This window comes from Indicator indicator, chromosome 31 (genome assembly GCF_027791375.1).
Source record: "Indicator indicator isolate 239-I01 chromosome 31, UM_Iind_1.1, whole genome shotgun sequence".
NCBI classification, from domain to species: Eukaryota; Metazoa; Chordata; class Aves; order Piciformes; family Indicatoridae; genus Indicator; species Indicator indicator.
Genome location: NC_072040.1, coordinates 2,812,380 through 2,835,561, shown reverse-complemented (window position 1 = coordinate 2,835,561; position 23,182 = coordinate 2,812,380). Strand labels below are relative to the sequence as shown.

General features: G+C 42.4%; 1 protein-coding gene across 1 annotated transcript in view; it reads left to right on the top strand.

Moving 5' to 3' along the window:
• Positions 1-796: 796 nt before the first annotated feature.
• ASPH (aspartate beta-hydroxylase) overlaps positions 797-23,182 on the top strand; it is a 53,418-nt gene continuing 31,032 nt past the window's right edge. Inside the window, exons 1-5 of the mRNA XM_054394677.1 lie at positions 797-817; positions 2,887-3,036; positions 5,985-6,053; positions 21,229-21,318; positions 21,883-21,957. Coding sequence (XP_054250652.1) covers positions 802-817; positions 2,887-3,036; positions 5,985-6,053; positions 21,229-21,318; positions 21,883-21,957 — 400 coding nt within the window. The 5' untranslated portion in view covers positions 797-801. The remainder of the gene's footprint in view (positions 818-2,886; positions 3,037-5,984; positions 6,054-21,228; positions 21,319-21,882; positions 21,958-23,182) is intronic.

The following is a 23,182-nucleotide window of genomic DNA, read 5'->3' as shown; positions in this document are numbered from 1 at the left end:
TCTGGTCTGACTCCCAGCAGGACAAAGGTCTGGTGTAGCTCTCCAGGCTTTGCTGTGGCAAAACAGTTGGTAACCCTCCTTTGGGTCTGCTGGGAGCACACGTGAGCTGTACCAGGAGAACAGTTCTGATCTGCAAATTCTGTGGCAAGAACGTGTGCAGCTGGTTTCAAGTAACTCTTTCAGGAGCCTCCAAACTCCATTTTAGAAATGAGCTGACTTTTCTTCTTAAAATAGCTGGTGAGTGGCACAGGAGTAGCCTGTGCAGGCTCCTCGGGAAGCCTGGCAGAGGAATGCCAACATGGAGAAACTTTCCTGGGTGAGGGCCAACCTAACAAATGCAAGCAGGCAAGCCCTGTGTCCAGACTTGTGTTCCAGCTTACACTGGTGGATTTAATGTCCTTAGAGCTCAGGCACTGGGGCATAAATTGGAGAAGAAATACTCCAACACAGTGTGCTCCATTTCATTTGCTGCTGCCTTTGGAGGATTAAGGGGAGGGGAAAGGATCTCTACCCAGGATGCTGTGTGAGGAGGAGTGAGTGAATTTGATTGTCGTCAGAACTGGATTGCCATATGAGTTCTGAAAAGCATTTGGCTCCTGAGGATAACTGCTCCCAGAATAGATTTGGAAGAGAGGTTCCTCCTGGGTCCAGTTTCGGGTTCCAGCTGAGCTGGCTTTAGGAAACTTGTTTGCTCCCACTGCAGGACTACAGCAAGGATAAATCCTTTCTCACTCTGCCTTCAACCTTCATTTTTGGAGCTCTCAACCCTCTCTCTCTGCCTGGAAGTGGAGCACTAATGTTATGGCTGACGACACAGGTACCCTCCTAACCTCCGTGGGAATGGAAGGGAAAGGCATGGCTGCAAATACTTGGCTAGGTCTGATTTTGTAAGCAGCCAGACAAGTGGCTTAGTGTGGTGTGTTTGGTGTTTTCTAGCCAGTTTGCTGTTCCAGTCTGTTCCAGGTTTGCCTCTGTTTGATTCAGTGCTCTCTGGAGTAGAGGTTTTTCATGTCTGTGCTTAATTGTAATTTAATTTTAGCCTGAGGAGCGCAGCTGTTACCGTAAGAGATGTTGTTTTGTCTTCAATGTTTGACTTTAATTTTATTTGGGGGGCATGTAAAATTACTAGTAGCCTCCCCTAGAAGCTAAAGGAAAAAGATTTTGATATGGTTTCTACCTACTCATGACCTTAATGTGGGGTGGGGGAGGTGAGGGGCATTTAAGGATTCACCACTGAGGAACAGAGCCTGCTTTAAGGCTCTCTGATGTCTGCAGAAGGACATCTGGCGATGTAAGCAGAGGCTTACCAGATATGGCAAGTGACCTACTTCTGCAGCATGTGCAGGGAAAGGGCTTGAATTGAGAATTAACTCTTGGCCATGAGCTCTGAGCAGCCTCAGCCCTTGCAGTGCTCTGTTCTGACCCTGTGTGCAGGGTTAGCTGCGCAGCCTGCAGCTGAAGGTTGTGTTACGCAACTTCCATTTGTGTCCTACCTGCTGTGCTTGGGTTCTTAGCAGAACTTTTCAAGGGTTTTGAAAATGTTCCTCTAAGATGGGAAACTGAGGAATAAAAACACCTCACTCTGTGTTCTGAGTGATATTTTTGTAACAGAATCGGATTGTTAGAGGTTAGGAAGAAGGTCCTCACCATGAGGGTGCTGAGACACTGGAACAGGTTGCCCAAGGAGGTGGTGGAAGCCTCATTCCTGGAAGTGTTTAAAGCCAGGCTGGATGTGGCTTTGGGCAGCCTGATCTAGTGGAAAGTGTCCCTGCCCATGGCAGGGGGGTTAGAAGTGTAAATGATCCTTGAGGTCCCTTCCAACCCTGTGATTCTTTTACTTGTATGTTCCGTTTGACTGAAGTCTAGAGGTATTAAGCACGTAGTCAACCTCTCCTTGTTTCAGAGCAACAGGGAAGATGTTTAGTTGGCAGTGTGTTTGAACTTGGAGTCTTATCCTTCCTATGGTTTAGATTTTTTGAGCCTTCTCAGGCTATTTGAATTTTCATGTGGATTCTATCAGCTCATTTCAACCAGCTTTGGAATTCGTCTTCCAGTCTGTTCCTGCTGGTCGTGTTGCCCTCTGGTGGCACTTTGAGAGCTGCTGGCACGAATGCAAAGCATCTCAAAAATGTTAAGCTCTGCGTAAACACACAGGAAAGGGGAGGAAGGGGGGGGGGATTTCCAGCTGAGCTGTTAAGATGAATGACATGTGGGATTTTGGAGCTTTTACTCAGATAACCATCGAGCTTCCCACCGTGATTCACAGTGATGTGGAAAGTGACAGTGGTGAAGCTGTTGGAGTGAGTCCGGACTAGGGCCGCAACGATGATCCAAGGGCTGGAGCTGTGAGGATAGGCTGAGGGAGCTGGGGGGGGCTCAGCCTGGAGAAGAGAAGACCCTGGGGGTCTTCTAGAGCTGCCTTCCTGAAAGGATCCTACAGAAAGGCTGCAGAGAGACTTTTCCCAAGGGTGTCTAGAGACAGGACAAGGGGGAATGGTTTGAAGCTGAGGGAGAGTAGGGTTAGACTGGAGCTGAGGAAGAAGTTCTTCAGTAGGAGGGTGGTGAGGCTCTGGAACAGGTTGCCCAGGGTGTTGTGGATGCCTCCTCCCTGTAGATGTTCAAGGGCAGGTTGGATGAGACCTCGAGCAGCTTAGTCTAGTTCAGAGGTGTCCCTGCCTGTGGTGGGGAGGTTGGAGGTGGTGATCTCTGAGATCCTTTCCAACCTGAGCCATTCTATGAAGTTTACAAAGGAAAGAACAAAGTGTTATTCCAATCTCTTGTATTCTCTGTAGTCCTAAAAAAGATGATTTATAATTGTATCCTCAACCATCATTTTCTAATTCTTTCACAAATCCTTTATTCTTAATTTTTTTTCTGTTTTAACAGAGACTAAGCATGGAGGAAGCAGGAATGGAAAGAGAGATGGGTTCTCTGGAAGCTCATTTTTCACCTGGTTTATGGTAATTGCTTTGCTGGGAGTTTGGACATCAGTAGCAGTTGTCTGGTTTGAACTGGTAGATTATGAAGAAGTTCTAGGTAAGAATTTTAAACCTTAAGATGCTTCTAATGATTATTATCTGTGTTAAATGGGGACCATTTTGAATTTCTAGGGGTCCCACATCAGTGTTTGCAAGTGAGCTACATGATAAGAACAAGCAATGCAGTTCAGAAAGTGTAGTTTAATGCTGAACTCTATCATGATATTGGATATTAGAAAGAAATTATTTACAGTCAGTGTGGTGAGACAGTGGAACAGGTTGCCCAGGGAGGTTGTGGATGTCCCCTCCTTGGATCTGTTCAAGACCAGGTTGGATGAGGCCTTGAGCAACCTGGGCTAGTGGAAGGTGTTCCTGCTCATGGCAGGAGTTGGAACTCGAGGAGCTTTAAGATCCCTTCCAATCCAAACCACTGTATGGATCTATGATGCTAAAATGGGATTCTCCTGTGACTGAAAAAGGTTATTAAAACCCTGCATGCATTAAAGAATGAAATCTCCAAGGGTAGATCTGGCTCTGTCTGTGACATGTTTGCTGGAGTTCATTTGAAATGTCAGCTAAATATGTCATTGATTTGATTAAAGCTCTCAGGAGCTTGCAGCAGTGGTTGGAAGTGGCAGCTAATGGCAGCTAATGCACTGCTGTGGTGGCCTGGGGTGCCTGCACAGTCAGGACAGCTGACCACTCATCCTCTCATGAATGAGCTGTTGAATGACCTCATTTCCAGTCCCTTAAAGGGACTACAAGAAAGCTGGGAAGGGACTTCTGACAAGGGCTTGTAGTGATACGACAAGGGGCACTGGATTGGAACTTGAGGAGGGCAGATTCAGACTGGAGAGTAGGAAGAAATTCTTGCTAATAAGGGTGGGGAGACACTGGAACAGGCTGCCCAGGGAGGTTGTGGATGCCTCCTCCCTGGAGGTGGTCAAAGCCAGGCTGGATGAGGCCTTGAGCAACCTGGGCTGGTGAGAGGTGTCCCTGCCCATGGCGGGGAGGTGGAACTGGATGATGTTTCAGGTCCCTTCCAACCCAACCCATTCTATGAATTTTAAGCTTATGAGCTTAACAGTGCCAGCTGTACCTCAGCATGACAACATGAAGATAAAGTTGTTGAGAGAATACCTAAAGGTGAAAGTTGATGTCCCCATTTCCAGATGTGTCCAGGAGCAGAGCTGTTGTCCTTGATGTTGCAGGATTCAATTCACACTTTTGCTGTGTTTAGAAGCTTTACAGCTTTATACATTTCTTGATAAATAGGTTGTGGTTGGTTGTTTTTTTTTTCTATTTGGACTGACTTGAAGAGAAGCTTCTGGTTTGCAAGGTAACTGGCTCTAGGGATGCAATTAATGGTTTCTGTATTTTTACCATGCATGCAGCCAAGGCAAAGGATTTCCGTTATAACTTGTCAGAGGTCCTACAAGGTAGGATACTGGAGAAATAACTTTGCTTTACAGTCCCTTGGCTGAACATTTTTGCTTTGTTTTTTGGTCTTTTTTTATGTATTTAATTCTTTAGAGAATTAATATTTTTGCCTACTTAGCCATTTCTCATCTGCCTCATTCGTCATTGTTTTGAAGATGATACAGTTCTGATTTCTAGAGAATTGCATTTATTCCACCAGTCTTGTGCTGAACCATAACTCAGTTAAGATCCTTTCTAATTGATTGCTTCCATACAATGCTGATGGTCTCGTTTTTTTGTCTATTCTAGACCCAAATCTGAACTTTTTATTCCTTGAAGCTGATTTTTGAAATATTGCATTAAGAACTAAATTTTATTTTAATGGCAATCCAAGTCCTCCTTTCATGTAGAGAATACCAAATACAAGGATAAACTGGCAAAGTGCAAGGACTTGAAGTTCTGCTGCCAACTGTGCAGAGTTTTAATGTTATTAAAAGTTATGTCAGGATTTTATCAAAATTAATTAGGCAGCTCTCTGCTGCCTTGCTGATCCCAGGACACTTCTAAACCTGGAATCCAGGGTTCTGTGCTAAAAATTCTTTGTGAGTAGAAACTGGGTTCTCTTTTTGCATATTCTTAGGTCTGGCAAAGCTGCAGTTTCAAAAATCAAAGTGAGAAGTATGATGTAGTAGGCACCAATAAAAGGATGAACAACTTTTGTCTGCAGTGAATGGAGAAGGCTCCAGGGAGACCTCCGAGCAGCCTTCTGTAATTTGCAGGAGAGCTGGAGAGGGACTTTGTACAAAGGCATGGAGTGACAGGATGAGGGATCATGGCTTCAAGCTGGACGAAGCTGGATGTAAATTAGAGATGAGGAAGAAATTCTATCCCATAAGGGTGGTGAGACACTGGAACAGGTTGCCCAGAGTTGATGTGGAGGCTCCAAACCTGGAAGTGTTCAAAGCCAGGTTGGATGAGGCCTTGAGCAACCTGGTCTAGTGGAAGCTGTCCCTGCCCACGGCAGAAGGTTGGAACTGGATGATCTTTAAGGTCCCTTCCAATCCAAACCTTTCTGTGATCCCATGAATCAGTTGTTCATAAAAAGGTGACTTACCTTCTCCTAACCTGACATTAAAAATTATCCACCTGCTTTTTTTTTCCTGAGACTTAGAATGTCAAGAAGCATATAACTGGAAAAACAAAGGGTTGTTTGATTACTTCTTGGTTTGTTGCTTCTCCCTCAAACATATTGAATGTTGTTCTTCATGAGCATAGGTTTTATTCTGAGCAAAGCCAGTTGGCATAAAGCACAGAAATTAATTACAGATTTGTTTACAGACTGTGAGCACCAAAATAAATCTGTGGAAAAAAAGACTAACTTGTGTCCAGCCTAAAGTCTAGGAAATGTAGAAAGGAACTTAAAATAGTCCTGTTATTTTCCTGGAACTTTAAAACGTGATGAAGAAGAGTAAGGGTGGCATGGATATCAAATGATCTTTGGCAGCCAGCCATTGCATGTTGAAAACACTGCTGGAGACAAATTGCTGCATCCCTAATTCCCTCTTCTTCCTCTCTTTGCATTTTCAGGCAAGCTTGGGATATATGATGCTGATGGAGATGGAGATTTTGATGTGGAAGATGCTAAAGTATTGCTAGGCAAGTACAAACAGCTGGAATGATTTGTGTAGTTGAGTTGGCACATCTGTATTTTGGGTTAGTTTAATGTCAGAACAAGGTTTCTGTGCTTTCTGAGTTGGAGAACTCAGACATAAGTGTGGTGAGGTTTTTCTTAATGCAAGTTGTAGGATTGTATCTACAACTTGCAGCCTTCCAGTACCTGAAGGGGGACTAGAAGAAAGCCAGGAAGGAACTATTTACAAGGGCTTGTAGTGATAGGAGGAGAAGGAATGGATTGAAGCTTGAGGAGGGGAGAATTAGAGTGGATATTAAGAAGAAATTCTTTCCAGTGAGGGTGGTGAGACACTGGAACAGGTTGCCCAGGGAGGTTGTGGATGTCCCCTCCCTGGAGGTGTTCAAGGCCAGATTGGATGAAGCCTTGAGCAACCTGTGCTGGTGGTAGGTGTCCCTGCCCATGGCAGGGGGGTGGAACGGGATGATGTTTAAGGTCCCTTCCAACCCAACCCATTCTATGAATCTGTGAATTCTCTGAACTTGGAGCAAGTTGTGTTCTTTCTCCTCACAGAGGAAGTGGAAAACATTGAATTCCTCACAGGATGGGTTTGAAATGGGGTGGTTGCTGCTGTATTGGCTGTTGAAAATTGATCATATGCAGGGTTTAAGGTACTTCAGGAGTTAAAAGCATTGTTTCTATTGACAAGTTAAGCCAGGTTCATTTTAAGATGACTTCCAACAGGCCTTTTTACTTTTTAGGTGACTCTGTTTTGTGCTGTCTTTCCTCTACTCTGAGTCTTCCACAAATCTGTTCTTTTTCTTTGTCCTTCAGACATCCTACCTGAGGTGGATTTTTCTTCTTGAACACTGAAATACTGGGTTTAGGCTTCTATTCCTTGTAGTCTGGGTGAATGTCTTTCTGCTCACTATTTAGCTTCAAAACAGAAATTTCAATCACTAGGTGTCCTTCTACCTACATCTTCTAGCAGTTAAAACACCACCACCTTCAGCTTCATCATCAGGCATTGGGGAGATATTTCTTGAAGACCTGATGTTAGAAAATTTGCTTTTCTTTGAGTTGTTCAGATGTAAACCTGTAGAAGCACACAAACCTTTCAAATTAAATAAAGAAAACAATAACAACAACAAAAACCCCAGCATGGTCAAAAATAACTTGAGCAGAGGGCAGAGTGGAATGCCTCAGATTAGTCAAAGCCATCTGTAATATATCAAGAGTATATCAGGATGTTCTGCTTTGCTATTTAAAACTCATATTCCTTAAATCAGTTTCCTTTTTTCTCCACTTAATTTGCAGAAATAAGCAAGTGTTGGTTTTTTATTTTAAGGGGTGTTCATTTGTTTAATCCCTTTATGGTTCATGAACAACCCTGCAACCACAATCACTGACCCAGCCTGCAGTGGTGTGAATGTGAGAGACACCCCCAAGAATCTCCCAAGTGCTCTGAGTGACTTGAGAACTACAAACTGGGTGTTAATTATAAATGGTGCATAAGATAACACTTTGGATGGTTATAACCTTAATTTTTCTTTGTCTGTTATGTAGTGTAAAAAAAAAAAAACACCAAACCAAGAACAACCAAAAAAACCCAAAACCCAAAAGTGGTTATCAATCAATCTCCTGTGGGTCACACTGGTTGGATGCAGATTGCCAAGGTGGTGGCTGGAACCATGCTGCTGCTTTGTTCCATGCCTGGATTATGCAGCTTGATACTTCTGGGAATTCTGCCAGTTGGTGACAGTGTTTCTATTATGAGTTGGTCTTATCATGCATTTCAACCTCACACTTCAAATGGGATGTCAGAAGGTCATGGATGAAAATGTTGGTTTAGTTATTTTTGAAGGCATGCTTAGAGATGTGATTTAATCTCACTGAAGTTCAAGGATCTCACCTCCCAGAATGGCCTCCCTTGAGCTGTGTCCCCAGCAGTGTGGGCAGCAGGAGCAGGGAGGGGATTCTGCCCCTCTGCTCTGCTCACACCCCACCTGCAGTGCTGGAGCCAGCTCCAGAGTCCTCAGCACAGCAGAAGTGGAAGCCTAATGGAGCAGGGCCAGAGGAGGTCACAGCAGTGCTGGGAGGGATGAAAGCTGAGAGACTTGGGGTTCTTCAGCCTGGAGAAGAGAGGGCTCCAGGGAGACCTTCTGGTGGCCTTTCAGGACTTAAAAGGGGCCAGTAAAAGAGCTGGGGACAGATACTTTCTCAGGACCTGTTGTGGCAGGACAAGGGGTGATGGTTTGAAACAAAGAGAGAGATGTTTAGACCAGACAGAAGGAAGAATTTTTCACACTGGAGGTGGTGAGACCCTGGCCCAGGTTGCCCAGATGTCAGCCTCGTCAGGGATGCCTCACCCTGGCACCATTCCAGGTCAGGTTCTTTAGGGCTCTGAGTAATCTACTCAAGGTGTGGATGTCCCTGCAGAGGGCTTGGATGACCTTTTAAGGTCCCTTCCAAGTCAAACCATTCTGAGGTGATGTCTGGGTCAAACCACCATTTTCTCTCCTAGTTTAATATTGACTTAAAAAGGGGGCAGCTCTGAAATTTAATGCTAGGAGGAAATCTGCTGGTTTAATCTTTTCCTCAGCTCTTTGTAACCCCCCTGTGTACTGAAATTCTGGACTGTACAGCAGTTTAATATTGTCCACTTCCATAATCTTTAGGTTTTGCTACAAGTGTAAAGATTTAATTGCCATGTTAATGATAAATATAAATGGAATTTAAGTTAATTTGGGGAAATGCTTCTACCAGCATGAGGTTGTTTTTCATTTCCAAGGGTGGTTTAGTTGCTGGTAGCTTAGCAGTTTTCTGTGCTCCTTAGGCACTCCTCTAATGCATTTTTATTCTTCTGGTTTTGATTTCTTGTACCTATAAGCTATGATAATTTGTTCTTTTTACTTGTTGATGTCAGAGGAGGTTTGATGATTAAATTCTCTTGAGGTATTTGCATCATTTTAAGACCATGTGCAAGAAGTGCCTTCAAGGCAGGTCCTTTCCCCACCTGCCCTTGCCCTTTCCCTCTGCAATGCCTTCCAAGCCAGCAGAGGCCCATCATGAGACATTGCCTCTGCCTTTGGGAAGCTCATAGTGGTTCTGTCACTGCTGCTCCACCCCTGAGCATCAAAGAACACCTCTTGCCCCAGTTGATGTCTTCTCATTATTGCATCCTGCTGGACCTCGAGTTCTTGGCATGAATTTCTTTACAGGTAGGGTGGTGAGGCACTGAAACAGGTTGCCCACAGATGTTGTGGATGCCCCCTCCCTGGGGCTGTTCAAGGCCAGGTTGGATGAGGCCTTGGACAGCTAAGTCTAGTTGAGAGGTATCCCTGCCCATGCAAGGAGGGTTGGAGAAGATGATCTTCAAGGTCCCTTCCAACCTAAGCCATTCTATGATGATTTGACAAAGGTGGTTGCCCAAGAGTCTTCTTTTTGACTTGGTGCAAGAGCAGGAGCTTGCTTCTGTGTGGTTCTTCATCTGCTTGCAGAAATGCCATCTAAAGCTTGGGGTCTTTTATGAGTTCTGGGTTTGTTTTGATTTTTTTTTTTTCCCTGCCAGATTCCAGCAGACTAGACTGATACAAATATTTCCATGTTTACAGCTTGGGTTTGTTTGTTTGTTTGTTTATTTTAGATTCAGGTTTTCATCCTTTAAATTACTTCCTTCTTCAGTCGATATATTCACTTTGGGTTAGCTCTTTTAACATCTGGCTTGGGCCAAATTTGGAACAGAAATTAAAATGCTGCCTGACTACTGTGCATAAAGTAAAGTCTATAAAATTTAATTTTTATAGAACTAAACCATGGAAGAAGTTGGAGAGAGGTATTGATAATCCCTTGATTGCCTCCTGGATTCAGGCTGTCATTTTTAAACCTTTGAGCTATCCAGTGAAAAATTAAAGAGAATGGCTGGTCACTCAAGTAGAGGTTCTGGACATCCAGGTAGAAGGATGTGGAACATCATGGACTTGGAGGTTTCCTCAGAATTATCATTGATGCTTTCACAGTGTGCTGTAAGAAAAATGTGTGGAAATGTGTTCAGTGTCTCTGCCATGAGCTCCTCTATGGAATGCTTCATCAAGCTGCACCTAATACTGCTTTGTAGTCTGCATGTGCAACATGTTCACTTAATTTTATGTCTCAACAATCTGTCTTCACCCTTAGCCCACTCCTCTGCATCTCCTACCAATATAAATGAAGGTTTGTTCTGGTTAGAAGTGGGGCAATTGCCTCCATTTCCTGCTTTAAAGCTTCAGTAACTGACATCTCTCAGAGGGTTGGAGAACCTCCCCTATGGAGACAGGCTGAGAGAGTTGGGGCTGTTCAGTCTACAGAAGAGAAGGTTCCAGGGAGACCAGGAACAGCCTTCCAGTACCTGAAGAGGACTACAGAAAAGCTGGGAAGGGACTTCTACAAGGGCTTGCAAGTGATAGGATGAGATGAATGGACTGAAGCTTGAGGAAGGCAGATTTAGACTGGAGATTAGGAAGAAATCCTTTAGAATGAGGGTGGTGAGACTCTGGAAGAGGTTGCTCAGGGAGGCTGTAGATGTCCCCTCCCTGGAGGTGTTCAAGGCCAGGTCAGACCTGGTCTGACCATCTCAGCTGTCTTCAGCCTGCTGTAGATGTTCTTTGTATTCCTACACCCTTTATATTGCCTGCCCGTTCCTTTTTATCTACTCTTCTGTGTAGCCCCAGCTTTCCTGAGGCTCAAATACATCATACAGAATAAATGTCATAGGAAAAAAAAGTGATTGAGAAGCAGGTTAAAAACCCCAAACAAGCAAACTGCAAAACAACACCCACCTACCCCCACTCCCAACCCCAGCAATCCAAATTCTCACTTCTAAGCAAAATCAGCATTCTGCATGGGATGTCTGCGATGAGTTTGGTTGAATACCATTTGCTTTTCAATGTTGTTCTCAGCTATCAGTTGCAAGCTCTCAAATTTAAACATGAGGGGTTATTAAAGAAGAAAAATTAAATTAAAAGGGCAATTGGATCTTTTTAAGTAGTGGAGGATTCTTGTTAAAGAATGAAAAAGAGTAAGGTAAATGCTGTGGCAAGAGAATTGAGTGTAAATGGATTTGGGTTTAGGTCTAGGAAGCAGGGAAAGCAAAGATGCCACTTTGGGCATGATACTGTGCATGTTTATTGTGCAAATTTCAGTCTGTACTTTGAAAGGTTCAACTTTCTTAACATCTTTCTATTTCCTAATTAGCATTCCTGTAAAGACTTATGTCTTTCACAGATCCTCCTTGTACAGTTTCCTCTTTCCACCTAACTGCTGTCTCTTTTTTCCCCTTCCCTCTCTCTCTCTTTCCTCTATTCTTGTGTAGGCCTGACCAAAGATGGCAGTAATGAGAATATTGATTCCCTTGAGGAAGTCCTTAATATTTTAGCAGAGGAAAGCTCTGATTGGTTTTATGGCTTTCTCTCATTTCTCTATGATGTATTGACTCCTTTTGAAATACTAGAAGAAGAAGAGAGCGAAGCTGCAGATGATGTTGATGACACGTCACAGAATGAAGGGGTTCAGGGCAAAAAGACCTGTGTTATTTTGGATTTACAGAACCAGTGACTGAAAGACTAATCTGATTGGCTTTGGAAAGGAAAATGTCCATGAAACCATCAGTCTTAATGTGACAGGAATTGATGGCATTGAGGGGAGACTCCCAAGCGGACGCTCTAAAGCTTGAACTCAAGCCAGCCATGCGATGTAGTCTCGCTAGTTGCAAGCTTTCCAGTGACCTTCTTTTTTTTTGTTTCGTGACAGGATGAGAAATCTTCCCACAGCTGTGTAAATATGTAGAATAAAACCTGTACCTGCCATTGTGTAGTTGGTTTCTGTATGTTGCTTCAGTTTGTGCCCAGAACCTAACCAAGCTCAGTGTAACAACCTCTGCTGTTAACCCGGTGGCGTTTGTCCCCCTAGCAAACACGACCTTGAGCGTTCTGTACCAGCTTTGATTGTACAGCACCCTGGCATGACTGCTTCCTGTAAATACATCTCTCTGTTAATCCTCACTAGAGACATGACAATGATAATTCTCTCCTGAAAGCCACCTTGTAATAAATCACTTATTTTGTCAGTCCTTGAGTTCTCAGATTAGATTCTTTCTCGCTGTCAACATCAGAGCGCTTCCTTGGCAAGTGCTTGAAACCTTGGCAGAAAGATTTATTTCTGTTAGCTAAAAGCTGTTGTATTCAGAAGATTTATGCTGTCATGATGTGGTTTATTCTGTCTTCAAGCTAAATATTCAGTCTTTTTTTTTTTTTCTTAAATATGACAATCGTACCACAAGGGCTGTTCTGAATTCAATGATTTTTTGTTTGTTTGGGGTTTTTTTGAGGTGGGCCTTTGATGGAAGTGGGAAGCTGTGATGATGTATTTCTATTGTAATCCTGAATGTATTAAAGGCTAATTGGAAATTAGATTTTTTTTTTTTTTAAATTTTAATGTCTTCTATTCCTTGATGAATTCAAGAACTTAATGCAGTTGAAAAGTTGATTCTTTTCTTCCTGTGGAACTGTTTTATGGCTGTTGGTCCCAAAATTGCTAATGCGGACAAATTCTGTCTGCTCTCAAAGAGTTATTGGTGCAGCAAAGGGAGTTGGTAATTGTGTCCTGCAGCTTGTATCAGGGACTAAAAGGGCTTCTGAAATGGGTGATGGTTACATCTCCTTGTGGCCAGAGGAGACCACAAAGATGATCAGAGAGCTGGAGAAGCTTCCCTATAGGGGCAGGCTGAGACAGTTGGGGCAGTTCAGCATGGAGAAGAGAAGGCTCCAGGAAGACCTTAGAGCAGCTTTCCAGTACCTGAAGGGGGCTGCAGGAGAGCTGGGGAGGGACTTTTGACAAGGGCTGGGAGTGATAGAACAAGGGGGGATGCGCTGAAGCTTGAGGAGGGCAGATTTAGGCTGGAGATTAGGAAGAAATTATTTCCAGTGAGGGTGGTGAGACACTGGAACAGGTTGCCTGGGGAGGTCGTGGATGCCTCCTCCCTGGAGGTGGTCAAGGCCAGGCTGGATGAGACCTTGAGCAGCTGAGTCTAGTTGAGAGGTGTCCCTCCCCATGGCAGGGAGGTTGGAGTAGATGATCTCTCAGATCCCTTCCAACCTGAGCCATTCTATGATTGATTCTATTTTTGTTTTGCTGTGCTTATTTTGCTGAATACAAAGAGTGTTCATCTATGTTTCTTGCAATACCAGAATTCCAAAGCTGGGCTCTCACTTGGGGGTTTCTTTTTGTGGAGGTTGTTCTTGAAGGAAAAATCAAGGAAATGGCAGGATTTCATTGCAGAAATAGAATGTTTGTATTAATCTGGGCTTCAAAGAATCACTTCCTTACTATGCCACTAAGCATTACGTAAAAGTTCTTACTTGGATGTGAAGTTTTTATTTTATTTTAATTATTTTTTTTGTCTAAAGCAGATATATATTTTCTATATGTATGTATATGTGTGTATATTTTTATATATATATACTATAGAGACATGGGAGTAGCTTTTCTAGCTTAATAAGATTATTTATGATTTAAAAAAAAATTGTCATAAATTTCCAGCTGGTTTTTGGGTATCAATGTACATAATTCTTGTGGATCAAGGTGTTGTGTTTATGTGATTTCAATCTTAATCCACAAGAGCATGATGGTGGTAATCCAGCTTCTTTTTATGCTGTCAGAAAGGTGAGATTAATTATAATTTGCAGTTTTGGGGAAGGCTTTTTGCCTCTTATGGAGCTAGGTACAAAATATCTAGGTATAAAAAACTATATAAAAGCTTTATGAAACCTAGATTAAAAATCATGCTGGTGAGTGACCTCACAATCTGTTAGTTTTAATGGGGAAAGCACCTGGCTTTGGAGATTGAAGTTTATTTCTCTAATAAAACCTTTCAGCAGTCTTAACTAGTTTGAAGCAAAGCAGTAAGTACTGAACTGGAAAGCAGTGGAATGAGGGAATCTGAGCAACCTTTGCCCAAACACATCTTTCCCACTCTATGAAGACACACAGATTGGAATGAATTGTAAGAACATGATTAATATGATCCATGCATGCTTGAAGATCTTTTGAGTTAATATGTTTATGAAATCTAAAATGATGTAGAAATGGAAATTAGTGGGTTGGAGAGGGAACTGGCACGTTCCCCAAGGAATAAACTGGGATACTGGTCATAATCACATGGCATCACCTTGGCTGGAGAGAACTGAGCTAGCTCAAAGTTAATATGGTAATGTGGTACTTTTTTTGGTCTTGATTCATCTTCCTTCCCAGTGCTGTGGAGGTTTGGTTACTGAGGATGCTTTGTCCTTCTTCAGTTAACATTTGGTATCTCTCCATAGCACTACAGTGTGCTACCTAAAGAGAACTTTTGCCGTAGTCTGGCAGACTGGAAAAATCTGTCCTGTTTGTTGAACACCACAGATATGTTCATAACCTATTTCCGTTTTGCAACAAATCAGGTGAGGAGCCAGGAGGGGTAGCCAAGAAAAAAGCTAAAGCCAAAGGTATTTTTTGATGTGGTTTTTATTCCTCTTGTGGAACTTTATGCAGATGATGCTGTCTGAAATGCATGTGCCTGGCAAGCACAGAGTGCAGGATGTAATCCTGTTTACTAATACTGCCTGTTGTCTGATGGTGCAGCAAATCATTTTCCTCTCCATTGCTCAGTAAGATTTTTTTTTTTTAACTACCAGTTGTAATTTCGTGACAATGTGAGTGCTTTCCTAACTAGAGATTCAGTCTGTTTGTATCTTTTTTTTTTTTTTTTTACAGCAGTTTGGATCGTGAGGAGTTTGTGATAACTTTGTATTCTGCATGTTTAATAAAGGTTCTGATGTGTGTGCAGATTTTTGCCCTGGGTGAAATCCTCCTGGAGTTACCTTTCGTGATGCCATTACTAAGTTATAACTGGACTTGAGCACCTTAATTTCTGCTGAAGTCTGTACTTAAAGAGTTTCATCTCTTTCTGAAGTAAAATCCAGTAACTTCCCCTGTAGTGTTATTTGCAGGACTGATACTAGAAACTTTCCAAAAGCAAGAGGACAGCTTGAAGATGATTTATGCCACATATTTATTTATCTTTAGATTCCTATAGGAACAGGACAAGATCCTTTAAATGTGTTCAGTTCAACACAGACTGAGAAGGCAAATTAGCCTCCAGCAAAACACCAAAGCACCAAACAGGCTTCAGGTGCTTCACTTTTCAGATGTGCTCAGTTTGAATCATAGAATCATTCTTTTGTTTGGGTTGTTTGGTCTGTTCAGCCTGGAGAAGACTCCAGGGAGACCTTAGAGCAGCCTTCCAGTACCTGAAAGGGGCTACAGGGGAGCTGGGGAGGGACTTTTGACAAGGGCTTGTATAGGGATAGATGAGAGAGAATGGATTGAAGCTGGAGGAGAGCAGATTTAGACTTGGAAAGAAATTCTGTCAGGTGAGGGGAGTGAGAGACTGGAACAGGTTGCCCAGGGAGTTTTTACTTTGGTTTCACTGAATATTAACAAACCCAGGGAACTTTTTTGGAGTAGACTTAACTCACCAGGACATTGCTGTTTCTTCTTAATCCCTGTGTACTTATTGTTGTAAAAAAAAAAAACATACCTCAGATACATTATTAAGTCTTGGCTTCACCTCAGGTAGCAATGTGAGTGAAATGTGGGTACATTTGAGCTGGTTTAATGCTTTATAGCTTTTGAAAGCTAAGAAAATGCTGGAAAACATTTCTTTTGGTGATGCTCTTGATGTTTCTGGAGCCTCCATTTGTCACTCCATTGTCAGAAACCCCACATTTACTGAGATTTTCATGCTCACAGACAAAACTGCAGAAGTTGTTAACAGTAAGCTAGTTGAGGCATGGTTTTCCCTAAATTAGTGCTTCTTTGGGATGGTTTCTCCCTACATTAATGCTTCATTGGGTGCAGTTGCAGTAAGCTGACATCAGTGGGTGGCTGCATGGTGTGAAAGACTGCTAAAAGTCCAAACTAATTGGTTTGAATTGCTTAAAGCTCAAATAATTACTGATCAAAGTTTAAGCTGGCAGCTAACATGAAGAATTTTGATCAGCACTTTTAGATAGTTGCTCATAAGATGGTTTGTGATCTGAGAATGGTTCTCTTATTGAACATTTCCCCTTTTTTAAATGGAAATCTGGGAAAAAAAAAAAAAGTAAAAGAAGCTGTTAAAGAACCACTCAAGAAATTAAGGGAGAAGCGGGAATCCAAGAAGGAGGAAATCAAAGATGAGGTGGAAAGAAAGAAAGCCAGGAAAGCCAAGGATGCCACTGATCGAAAGGACAAGAAAGCTGCTGATGTGGATAAAGGAAAGAAAGATTCTGACAAGGCTAAAAGAGACAGAGGGAAGGAAAAAGGCCTAGAGAAAAATGCCAAATCCAAGGAGACTACAAAAAAATCAACCAGTGACAAGGATGGTGCCCTCCTGGTGGGGAAGGACAAAGAGACAAAAAAGGTACTTAAAAACCCATCCAAGGAAGACAAGAAAGAAAAGGAATAACCAGAGCTCTGCTTCTGCTAAGGAGGACCAGACCTCAAGAAAAGAGAGCTTCAGCATATTGGTCTGAATGTGGTAACTATGGCAATAAGAAGCTAATGTTCTCTGGCAATAAGTGTGAGCAAAGGTTCTGTAGAGTCATTTTCTGAGGGCTGGTTTGAGTGTGTGCTGCTGTAAACACAAAGCAAAGGTGTCTGCTGCAGAACTCTGATGTCCATGCACCTGGCTACCTATATGTACTGAAACCAGGTCAAACTGATGCCAGTGACTCCAAGCAGACTCTGAATCTGGTGGTTTGGGTTTTTTTTTTCCTTTGTTTTTCCCCCCCTTGTATTCAAATGCTGTTTTCTTGATCCAGAGGTGAAAGTGTGGTGTTGTGTATCGAATGCAAACTTAAAGGCAGTGTTAAAAGCATTAGCTGGACACACAAGAGTGGAAACTCACAAGGAAATATTTCTGCTACACAAAAACAACCAAGAGGAGCAAACTTGATGTGGCCCCGGGCAGCCTGATCTAGTTGGAGGTGTCCCTGCTGACTGCAAGGGTTTGGACAAGATGACCTTTGAGGGTCCCTTCCAACCTGATGCAATCTGTGAGCATTAGTGGAATGTATTGTCATAGGAATTTAGCAGGGAAATGTAGATTATTCCCTGCTAAATTTTTTGGTTTTCCTCTCCTGATTAGATGTGAGAAAATCATTTTATACTAACTCAAATCAACTTCAGTGTTGCATTTATTGCTGAGGCTTCTGTTAATGGATTGAAGCTTGAGGAGTGGAGATTTGGACTGGAGATTAAGAAGGAATTCTTTCCAGTGAGGGTGGTGAAGCACTGGAACAGGTTGCCCAGGGAGGTTGTGGATGTCCCTTCCCTGGAGGTGTTCAAGACCAGGTTGGATGAGGACTGGAGCAACCTGGGCTGGTGGGAGGTGTCCCTGCCCATGGCAGGTGGTTGGAACTGGATGGATCTTTAAGGTCCCTTCCAACCCAAACCATTCTATCAATACTCAACCAGAATGTCACACCACTTTTATTTCTTCATCCTGTGACAATACATTCTGCTTTTTTTCCCTTCCTTCCCTTAATTCTTTCTTTTTTTTTTTTAAGGTCTGAAAACTTGATTCATTGTAATTTTTCAGTTAACTGTGTGCTAGTCTTTTCTGAGCAGCTCTGACAATGAATACTACTGGAAATTAGGGATGAATATTACTGGAAATTAAGCTGAATACTACTGGAAATTAAACTGAATACTAGTGGAAATTAATGGTTGGGTTTCAATCCCATTTTAAGAAGTGATTATGCAACTGCTGCTGTGTTGTGGTTGAACTTGCTTAGAGACCAGCTTGTGTATTTCATTTGCAGCTCTCATTTTCTTCCAACACCACTTTTGAAGCCCATGGTACTTCTGTAAGCAAGCTCCTGTGATAGCTTGCTCTCATAGCATCCATAGTTTGAGCCCCGAGGACTGATTTTATTTTTTCTCCAGCAGCCTCTTTTAGAACAAAAACCAAGTCACAAAAACATTTCTTCAGAGATCCTTTGGGGCTGTTATTGCATCTCTGCTTGCAAGTTTATGTGGGAGCTGAGTGTTTGCTGATCTTGCTAGACAAATAATTTTGCTTCTATCGAAATATTCATTGCACAATAAAATTGCACAAGATTCAGAACCCAATTTGTAATGAAAGTGGAAAATTTCTTGTTGTCCTGCTTTAAAGAAAGCAAAGCTAAGGAGGGGCATTAAAGCACAGGATGCTGGTGTAAGGTTAAAACCCTGGAGGTTGATTCTGGTTGTGGTTTTGCTTAGGTATTGGCTGGAGCAGTTGACATTGTGCTTATCTCTTTAAGTACAGCACATCTATGTCTGTGTAAGATGCTTTGATCACTACAGGTGTAAGATGTGCTACCAGAGGAAGCTGCCATCTGATTTTATTTTGTTCTCAAGGAAATTTGAATGGTTGGTCATAACTGAAAGCCACAGAAAATAGTCCAGCAGCTTGTGCCTCTGGCTGGGACAGTGAGCAGAGGGGATACACCAAGCTGTGGAGGAGATTGCTGTGTTCTAAACACAATCCTGCTTAGCAAAACACCTGACAGAATGGAGATCTAATAAATGAACTTGCATAATGAGCTGTCTCCTGTAGGTTTTGGTGGTGATGGATGTGTTCATTCATCTTTGTTAAGTGCTAAGACCTTGACAGAGGACCTCTCACATCACACTTCTCAAGAAGGGTTGCACAGTGGTGCAGTGCAAATGACTTTTTGTGTTCACCCCTGATGTGACAAAGCTTGGAGCTGACTGGGAGCCAAACTTGCAATGAGTTTTATTTCTGATTAATCTCTTCTTGTATCTATGACCCAAAGTTTGTCTGGTTCTAAAGAAAATCTGGGGGGTGGGTGTTTGTTTGTGGGGGGTTTTGGTTGGGTTTGGTTTAGGTTTTGTTGTTGTTCTTTGTGGGTTTTTTCGTTGGTTGGGGTTTTCTTGTTTTAGTTTGGGGGGGGTTGGTTGTTTTGGGTTTGTTTGGGTTTGGTTGTTCTTTGGTTTTTGTGGGGTTTGGGTTTTTTTGGTTGGTTGGGGGTTTTGGTTTGGTTTGGGGTTTTTGTGGGGCTTTTTGGTTGTTTTGGGTTTGTTTTGAGGATTTTTGTTTTGTTTGGGGTTTTCTAGGTTTGGGGTTTTTGGTTAGTTGGGTTTTTTTGTTTTGATTTTAGGGTTTTGTGGGGTGTTTTGGGGTTTTTCGGGGATTTTTACTTTTTTTTTGTTTTGTTTGGGCTTTGTTTTTGTTTGGGGTTTTTGTTGGTTTTGTTTGGGTTTTTGTGGGTTTTGTTTGTTTTTATTTGGGTTTTGTTCTTTTTGTGGGTTATTTTTGTTGGCTGCTTTTGTTTTAGTTTTGGGGTTTTGTGTGGTGTTTTGGTTTTCTTTTATATGTTTTGATTTGGTTTTTTTTTTTTTGTTTCTTTGCTGTTTGGTTTGGGTTATGTTGTTCTTTTGTTCATTTCTTTTGGTTGGTTGAGTTTTGGGGATTTTTTTTTTTGGTTTAGTTTGGGATTTTTGTGGGATTTTTTGGTCGTTTCAGGGTGGTTGGTTGGTTGGTTGTTTTTTTTTTTACCCCAAAGAACATTTTATTTGAGTAGCCCTTCAGGCTCTTCAGATAGCCACACAATAAAGAGATTTTTGTGCTGAGATGTTTGACTCTGATAGAAACATGATTTTTTTTTTTTATTTTAAGTCTTCAGTTACTTGAAGCAGAATGCAGTACAGGAGTTTTCTTTACAGCACAGCTGCTGCTTTTTTTCAGTGCTATTCTTCCTCTTTATTTCTGTTCATACAGCTCTTGAGAAGCTAGTTGGGTTTGGGCAGTGTGCATGTGTGTCTTTTATTTAAGAAAGTAGCTTTGTATTAACCTTGGAACTCAGACTTAATTCTAAACCTAGGAAAAATAATGTAGAGTTAGAGGAGAGTTCCATCAGGTGATCTTTTTCCCAACATCCTGCTGAAAGCAGGGCTCAGCTCAGAGGTATGGCCAGATTACTCAGTGTGGTGTTCCAAACCCCCAAGGATGGGGACACACAAGCTCTTTGTGCCCTCATTGCTCTGATCTGACTCTCCTCATGGTGGGATGTAGGGGTGTGGGTGCTCACATGGATGGCTAAGTGATTTGGGGTTTTTCCCAGTCTGAACCTCTCTTGTTTAAGTTGAATTCATCCTAAATGATAGTTGAGAGGAGGATTAGGCTAAGGCCAAGACATTCTTTCCTGAGGATGTGCTGTTGTTGGATGTGCCATGATCTTTCAAGGCTGTGACTTACTTTTGCCTCTTGCCATGGTGTTGATCATTGCTGGGTTTGGTTGCTTGCTTTTCATTGTGTTTTGATCTAGAGAGACTCTGAATGAGAGGCAGTGGATTGAGGCTTGAGGAGAGGAAATTTAGACTGGAGATTAGGAAGAAATTACTGACAAAGAGGGTAGGGAGACACTGGAACAGGTTGCCCAGGGAGGTTGTGGATGCTTACTCCCCAAAAGTGTTTAAGATCAGACTGGATGAGGCCTTGAGCAACCTGGTCCAGTGTCCCTTCCCATGGCAGAGGGGCTGGAACTGAATGACCTTTAAGGTCCCTTCCAACCCAAACTATTCTGTGAATCTTACTGGTGAAATTCCATCAGTCATACTTTTTGCTGTAGCCAGAAGAAACTGGAGAGGGATTGCCTCGTTTCGAAGAACCTACAGAGCTCTTAAATCATCTAAGAGTTATGGAACTGAAATCCCTCTTCTCGTTCTGAAGTCCCAATTAATTCTTCATAAAAACCTATAAAATTGATCATGTGAAGCACATTTTGCTCAAAGGGAAGCCAGTGATGAAAAGCTGCTGTCTGTTTTCCTTCTGGATACTGAATAAATGTTGAGAATAACCCTGGTTATTTGTTCAGTTCCTTTGAAATAAAGGCAAGTGCTTCATTTTCTGTCCCTTTCTTCCTCCTTCTTTATATGTTTGTCTTCAAAACAGGTTTGTTGCCTAGCTGAATACACTTCAGTCTGTGTCTGTCAGGACAGCCCTGTAATTAGGATTCATTGTTTGAATACCTTTAGGAGAGTTTAACATCAGTTAACTTAATTGAAACAGCTTTCTTAGTTTGTAATTGAGTTAGATCCAAAAGAGCATGAAGTTAACTTTGTGACTGAAAAATGCAGGCCTTAAAGAAAGATCTGTCCCAGCACAGCCAGCATCCCCAGAACCTGAGGAGAGCATCCAGCCTGATGAGAAGCCCTACATGGAATCAGGTAAGGCTTTTGTAAAGCACTGGTGAAGCAAAAGATGTGATGCTTGTGTTGAGCAGGAATTGGGTTTCCTTAGCATGGGAATGCATTGGGTTAGTTCTTTGGGTGGTAAAATAAAGCTGTGTATTTGTGTGTTGCTTATCCACTGCAGTTTATTTAACAGGGATCACTGTTGATAATGAATCTGATGTGACTGATGCAACACTTGGAGAGTAACCAAAATCAAACTGCTTTTGTAATTGCATGGGTTCCACAGCTGCTCCAAGTCAGGAACAGGTTGTCCAGGGAGGCTGTGGATGCTTCCTCCCTGGAGGTGTTCAAGGCCAGGCTGGATAAGGCTTTGAGCAACCTGGGCTGGTGGGAGGTGTCCCTGCCCATGGCAGGGGGTTGGAACTGGATGATCTTCAAGGTCTCTTCCAACCCAAACCATTCTATAAAGTCAATCTCTGTGGAACTTTATGAATTGAATAAGAATTTTATGGAGGTTACTGAAAGCTGCAAGCCTTGAGCTAATGTTTCGACTTTGCCTTTTGCATTTACCTTCACTGCAATTTGTGATCCTTGTAGAGCACAAGAATGCTGACATGCAACTGGAGGAGGAAGTTCAGTCTGTGGTTCATGAAGATCTCCATTCCCAGCCTGGTAATGCATTAATGCTTAGAAATCACTGAAGAGTTCATAAATGCTGCCACAGGCTAGGTGAAGCTCAGAGCCTGGCTTTGGTGTGCACTTAGAGTACTTCTGCCTGCACAAAACCTTCTGATCAGTTCATTTCTCGTTCTCAAGAAAATTCAGAAAGTTCAGTCACCAAATCCTAACCCAGTGGCCTTTCAGCCCGAGGTGTTTGAAGGCAGTAGCTCAAATCAATCAGGTGACAGAAACTTCCTCAAAATCATGGAGTTACAGAATTGTTTTGGTTGGAAGAGACCCTTAAGATCACCAGACCCTTGAGATCCCCAAGTCCAACCCTTAACAGGTCACCACTAAACCATTTCCCTCAGCACCACACCTACACAGCTTTGAAGCCCCTCCAGGGATGACGACTCCACCACTGCCCTGAGCATAGAGTGCAGGAATGGGTAAGCAGAGATGGCTTCAGTGCAGATACTTTGGGTTTCGACTGCTGGCAGGTACAGACAGAGTCATCTCCTGTCACCCACCTCATCCCTTTTGCAGCTTAATTGAGAAACATGAAGGATGTGCTGAAAACTGACTGTTTGCTGGTGGGAGAATGTCCCAGAGAGTTTGTGTTCTCTAACAGTCTGTGTCGCTGCTTAGGAGAGAGACATGAAGATCTTGGGGAAAGCATAAATGACCAGTGGCAAGCAGAGGAAGAAATACATGGAGAAACTTTTGAAGCTCCTGCCACAGATGACTTGCTCCAGGGATTGGAGAATGAAGTGCTAGAAGCATATGAAGCACCAGGCTCAGTTCAGAAAGGTATCTGAATGACTAAATCTATTAATTCAATTTGACCAGAGATAAGAGCAGACAGATGGAAATGTGTCTCAGCAAAAACCATGACTGAGCTTTACCATTTTTGCTGAGCAAATATGTCTGGAGTTTGTGTGTAGAGAAAGCCTCAATATTTTATATGAAAATCAGATTAAAAATAGTCTTCTTCCAATCTCTATCAACGTCTGGCTGGCATTAGAAGAAAATTGCTTAAAATTTCTGCTTAGAAATTTGACTCTTCTTCCATAATGTTAAAATTTCTAAATATATCTTTGTTTGTTTCTTTCTCAGATGCTGAGTTTGGGGGTGATGATCTTGGAGCAATGGAGGCTGAACCATATGAGACTCCAGGTATGATTTTGTTTCTTTCAAACTCTATAATATCATACAACCTGGGCTAGTGGGAGGTATC